The sequence below is a fragment of the Malus sylvestris genome, chromosome 8 (genome assembly GCF_916048215.2).
Source record: "Malus sylvestris chromosome 8, drMalSylv7.2, whole genome shotgun sequence".
Taxonomy (NCBI): domain Eukaryota; kingdom Viridiplantae; phylum Streptophyta; class Magnoliopsida; order Rosales; family Rosaceae; genus Malus; species Malus sylvestris.
The window spans coordinates 27,685,449-27,691,606 of record NC_062267.1 but is presented as its reverse complement, the minus strand read 5'-3'; the positions used below and the strand labels follow the sequence as shown (position 1 = coordinate 27,691,606).

Sequence of the window (6,158 nt, the reverse complement as noted above, 5' to 3'; positions counted from 1 at the left end):
TTTTTTTGGTACGAAGGGATGAACAGTCATATATACCGATCCATATCTGTAAACAGGTAAACAGACAGATTTATAGTAAAATTCTATAACTAAATACATTAAAAAAAATATTTTTCTTTCTTAATTTCTTCTCAATGAAATTCAGATAAAATGATTGATGTATAGATACAATTTACAGCATGTCATCTATAGATAATCATCCAACATGTTAAGAGCTAAGTTTGATGTTGCATGCTAAATATGGATAAAACTCAAATGATAACCACCGTTGGCTTCCTAAAAATGTTCCGCACCATCGAAAGAATGGCTGGCGTTGAGATTTTGATAGCTATCCCACACATTAATCGACCCTCTATAAAACGTCAAACACAATTATGTTGTATCTGTCACAACTACTCTAATATTCTCGATCGATCTTCAACCTTTCTCTCACTAAAACGTAGAGAGGGAAAGAAGACCTTTCTCGATCGAAATCAAAGAAATTAACATGGGTAATTGTGCTAGTGAACCAAAGACCAAGGGTGATGATGCTGCTGCAGTCCCAGTACCCGAGCCCAGGAAGGAGGAATCGGTTCAGGCCAAGGATGTGAATGCTGAGCAGCTGCAGGAAGAAAACAAGGATGAACAAAATAACGATGGTGGTCATAACAAGCAACCCTCTCTTGGGGCCTTGCTCAAGGAGGTATACAGTAATAATTCTTTTAATTTCTTTAATTTAATTATAGGCCAATTAAGATGAATTTCCTATATAGTTATATGGAATATGGACGCAGAGATGCATGCATGTATTCGACGTATATATCACCATTTGATTTAGCGGCTTGCGTAGGTTTTGAGTCCTAACTTCAAATTTCATCGACGTCAATTATTGAATCAAACATAACAAAACTTGCATATGTTTTGGACATGTTAGATACATTTTTACATAATTTCCTATGTTAGTTTATAAGATTTGTATGCTTACAATTACAAATTAAGTTAAGTTTCCCTCACAAGTATTTCATTCATTCCAATTTCATATTCCCACATCTCTTTTCGTAATTTTATGGATGTACTTATTATTGATACATCCCTTAATCTATGAACTCAGGAAGAAGAGAAGACAGCCCAAGTTGCGGCAAAGCTAGAAGAAGAGAAGACAGCTGAAGTTGCGGCAAAGCTAGAAGAAGAGAAGACAGCTGAAGTTGCAACAAAGCTAAAAGAAGAGAAGACAGCTGAAGTTGCGGCAAAGCTAGAAGAAGCGGAAGAAAAGACAAAGGCCATTGAGAAGAAAGAGGAGATGGCAGTTGAGCTCGAGAAAGCACCTGAGGCAGCAGCAGCAGCTGTAGTTACCCAAGAAGACAAGAAATCTGATATTGAGGAGATCAAGAAACCCCAAGAGGTGAAGGAGACAAAAGCAGAAGAGATCAAGGAGACAAAAGCAGAAGAGACTAAGGAAACAAACCCAGAAAAGATCAAGGAGACAAATCCTGAAGTGAAGGACCAAATTTGAAATTAAACCTGCTTATAAGGGGGAGTGACTGTGGGCTTGTAACTTGAACATTATTTACAACTTTGTGTTTCCAATTTATTGAAATGGATTATAAGGTTATAGGTTGTAGCTATCACTATAGCTAGTCATGGGTTAGAGTGATGGCTACAACCTTACCTCTTACCCTTCCCTTGTCAATCATTCTCACCTCATCAACTTTCTCCTTAATTTTAGTGTTACTTTTCTTGTAATTTGGATTTAAGGTGTGTCCTGGCTTTTAGGGCTTAAATCATGGAGTTGTTGTAGTTGTTACAAACAAGGATGGTATGTCCTTTTTCCATAGGGTTGTTGCCGGTCACCTTGGCTCTCTATATATAAGAGCAATTCCACCCCTAACACAAATACGCCAGCACCCAGTGCCTTTATCCACTCAGTGAATAGTGATAGACCCCAATGAACAATAATATATCAAATACATCTTCACCCCAAAAACTAAATAGCCAAGTCAATTTTATTAAAATATTATTAATTTTTATTATAAAATAATAATTTAATTTTTAATTCTTCTTCCCACTTTTCTCAAAAGGGTCTCCTAGACTCCTTCTTTTTCTTCCCTGATATACACAAGTCCTTGTTTATATGTCAATTGGGTTTCAAATTTCAAATTCCATCCACTTTGTTTCTCTGCAGAAAAATCAACTTCCATTGACAAAGGCCATTGAATCTTTAATGGGACATCATCACTATTGCAGTAGAGAAGCCCCCTCCTCATACCCGGTTTTGGTTTTCTTGGCGGTGGTTGCTGTGCTTCTTCTTCTATCGTCTTTGATCTCCCTCCGCCCTGGAATCAACCTCAGCCCCGAGGAGCTCTGCACCAAGAACCCAGAATCAACTTCAGCCGCGAGGAGCTCTGCACCAAGATCTCTCTGCGACGTGTTGATCGAGCGGGAGGTTGATGACTCGGCTGACATCAGATGACCCAACTGAAGTCAGATGGCCCGACATGTGGGTCTGTCGATTTTTGGCCGGTCTCTTGCCTGGCTTGGGCTGGTTGCCGGTCAAAATGCTGGGCTAGAGTATATAGCCTGGGTGGTGGGCTGGTTTTTTGGCTGTGTGCTGGCCTATCAGTTCCCCGGTGGAACTGCTCTAAGAGCTTCCTTACTAAATCTCATACTATGATCAATATACAAATTCTGAAATTCAACACAAATGTTTTGAAGAGAATTTAAACTCTTGGGAATTGTGGTTGTCAAAGTCAGAGTCTCCTTTCTCTCTAAATAAGTTTGGATTGATAGCAATGTTCTAAATTTCGTTCGCCCCATATTTTGAACACTAATTGATAGTATATTGCACATATATACGCTTGCGAGTTCGGAGCATTTTCATATTTTGGCCTATTTATGAAATGCCCCTAAAAGTCAACAGCTTACTATCTGTATCACTTCACCTCTCACCGTCTAAGTCCCACCCCTAAACGCTGGTACACACTGTCTTAGACCATGGCAAACCAATTTTTCAGCAACCCTTTTTTAAAGATAAACCTCGATAGCAACCTTTCAGCCTGGGTTGGTGGTTGGCGGGAAGGGGGAGAGAGAGAGAGAGAGAGGTGGTGTTGGGGACCAAATTGGTTAAATTTCACAATCACCAAACTAGATTTTAACCTAAAACATAGTGACCAAAATTTTTTTAATCCATTTTTTAAATAATAATAAAATAAGACCGCACTATTCACACACTTATTTTTACTCTCACACACTAGTTAATTTTTTGTCATTAATCTTATTTAATTCATTATATCCGACAATCGAAATTTAAGAAAAATATGTGAAAAGTAAAAATGTGTGGAGATAGCATTCCTTAAAATATAAGAAATCTTCATCAGTTTTCTGCGAATCTCTTGTTCCACAGTATTGATATTTTGATATCAAAATGAAAAAAGGAATGATATTTGACAGGTCAACCCAGGTAGGGAATGGTAATTAATCCATAAAGAGACCAAAAAAGGAATGATATTTGACAGGTCAACCCAGGTAGGGAATGGTAATTAATCCGTAAAGAAAAAACAAAAAAGGAAAGACATATCCAAGCAAGTGAACTACTACTTTCTGCCAATAAAGTATTGGATTTGAATCGCAAAATTTTAGGTCTTAGAAAGAAGGGTGAATGCGGCCCTAAATTGGAGCCCTATATATACACACAAACATAACCCGAACCCTAGGCCGTAATCTTATCATAATCATATCCTATATTTTCATCTCTTTTATTCTTCCTCTACATCTTGTCCCTCTTCTTCATGTTGTTGGTGGTGTAAAAATGGGGAACAGTATGGGAAATTGTGGCTGCGCCGATGGGAAGGATGCCGTGAAAGAAGGTCCTACGCCATTGCCAAAGCAACGAGATCACGTCGATGCCCCTTCGACGACCAAAGTGGAGGATGATGCTGTGGCTCTCGCAGGCCCTGATAAGTCTATCGGGACATTGCTCAAGGCGGTAAGCATGATCGTGTAATTTTATTCGTACTGAGTTCTTCTTTTACTTGAAATTCATTTGTTACTGTTTATTGTTGGGTTTATCCATGTTGGAACAATTAAGAACTTTTTCAATTTGTTTTATCAACACTTTGATTTTGGATTCATATAATTGATCTTATTTAGTGGAATAAGACTTCTGTTGTGTTAATTATCTTTATGATCACATTCAGCGCAGTAATATGCAAAATAGAATTCGTACCAACCTCCAGCCATGATCGTCCAACAGCAGGTTTCCAGCGGCACAGCGAAATCGAAAGCTCCTGTATCTCTAGTTTAAGTGATCTTCTAGCCTATTGCCACTTGGGTACTTTTCTCAGATGGAATGCAAGGCTTTATATAGGCTAGGCTAGGGACCCCTTAATCTCACGTGGAAACAAACCGACTCCACTAATCCCTACCATCAAGGGATTCGCTGAGTAAAAATCTCTCTTCTTATCTGTCAACTAGAGTCATGCTCTTAGTGAAATGTAGTCAACTAGAGTCATGCTTGGAGTGGGTTGTTTGACTAATTCATATCTTAAGTAATTACCAATATCAGTAACTAAATATTAATGATTAATATGTGGGCCACCTTAAGTGAAAATATTTGAACGTTGCTAACATTCTCCCACTTGGTCCACGTATTAACATCAAGAATGATATAGACCTGAATAGATAGATAGCTCAATCAAAACTTCCCAGACAAATAATGACAAGAAACATAACCCAAATAGAACATCTCAAACATGAATCATTGCGGTCAAGACTCAAAACCAAGTCATTCCCTTCCATGTATTACAATATTTGAAACTCTCTGTTTGAGTCCTACATGAACAACTTTAACTTGTTATTCTCGGTCCTTCTTTATCAATGACATTGAATTGAAAAACTTTATTGTGCACAAAAATAAAATGCTTTATTGAATTCAAAATACTTAAATACAAAGCTCAACAATTAATTACAAAGATGATTCAATGATTCCCATATTACCCACATGACTCTTATACAAATTTGTCGGCAAACCTTTAGTCATAGGGTCTGCCATCATTTGTTGAGTGCTTATATGTTCAATAGAAATTTCACCATTTCTCACATGTCTTCTGACAACCAAATACTTGATGTCAATATGCTTATTGTGGCTTCCACTTTTATTGTTCTTTGCGAAACAAACTGCAGCCATATTATCATAGTAAATCTTCAAAGGCCTTGCAATACTATTGACAATCTTTAAACCTGTGATAAAATTCCTTAACCAATTCGCATGCGCAGAAGCTTCAAAAACAGCAATGTATTCTGCTTCCTTGGTAGAATAAGCAACTAAAGTTTGCTTGGCGCTCCTCCAAGACACAGCTCCTCCAGCAAGGAGATAGATGTATCCTAAAGTAGACATTCTTGAGTCTACACAACCAACGAAGTCCGAGTCTGAATAACCAACTACTTCTAAAAGGTCAGAGTGTTTGTACGTAAGCCTATATTCCTTGGTTCCTTGTAAATATCTTATGACTTTCTTAGCAGCCTTCCAATGCTCCAAGCCTGGATTACTTTGGTATCTACCCAACATTCCAACTGCAAATCCTATATCAAGTCTTGTACACACTTGTGCATACATTAGACTGCCAACAGCTGAAGCATAGGGTATATTCCTCATTTGTTCTAGCTCCAAGTCATTCCTTGGACACTGATTAAGACTGAACTTATCTCCTTTGACAATGGGTGCAATACTAGGCGAACAATCTTTCATCTTGAATCTTTCCAAAACCCTTTCAATGTAGGGCTTTTAAGATAGGCTTAATGTTTGTAGAGTTCTATTTCTGTGAATCTCTATGCCAATGACATAAGAGGCTTCACCCATATCCTTCATATCAAAATTTTGTGAAAGAAAATTTTTCGTCTGATGCATTAAACCCAAGTCACTGCTTGCAAGTAAAATATCATCCACATACAAAACTAAAATTATAAATTAACTCCCACTTATTTTAAGTTATACACATTCATCGACAATATTAGCCTCAAAACCATAAGAGGTAATTACATTTTCAAACTTTAAATACCATTGGCGGGAAGCCTGTTTTAGTCCGTATATGGATTTTCTTAATTTGCAAACTAAATGACTTTTCTTTTTGTCAAAGAAACATTCTGGCTGTTTCATGTATACCTCTTCTTCAAGATCTCCTTCA

General features: G+C 37.6%; 1 protein-coding gene across 1 annotated transcript; it reads left to right on the top strand.

The window, feature by feature from the left end:
- The first annotated feature begins 376 nt into the window (after nucleotides 1-376).
- On the top strand, nucleotides 377-1,669 carry LOC126631029 (uncharacterized). The gene is made up of 2 exons (XM_050301190.1): nucleotides 377-682; nucleotides 1,091-1,669. The coding sequence occupies exons 1-2, from the start codon at nucleotides 488-490 to the stop codon at nucleotides 1,490-1,492; spliced, it is 597 nt and encodes a 198-aa protein (XP_050157147.1). The 5' UTR covers nucleotides 377-487; the 3' UTR covers nucleotides 1,493-1,669.
- Nucleotides 1,670-6,158: the final 4,489 nt, after the last annotated feature.

Coding starts and splice junctions, on each gene's coding strand:
- LOC126631029 (XM_050301190.1), top strand. CDS start 488: ATGGGTAATTGTGCTAGTGAACCAAAGACCAAGGGTGATGATGCTGCT. Junction 683..1,090: donor TTGGGGCCTTGCTCAAGGAG/GTATACAGTAAT, acceptor CTATGAACTCAG/GAAGAAGAGAAGACAGCCCA.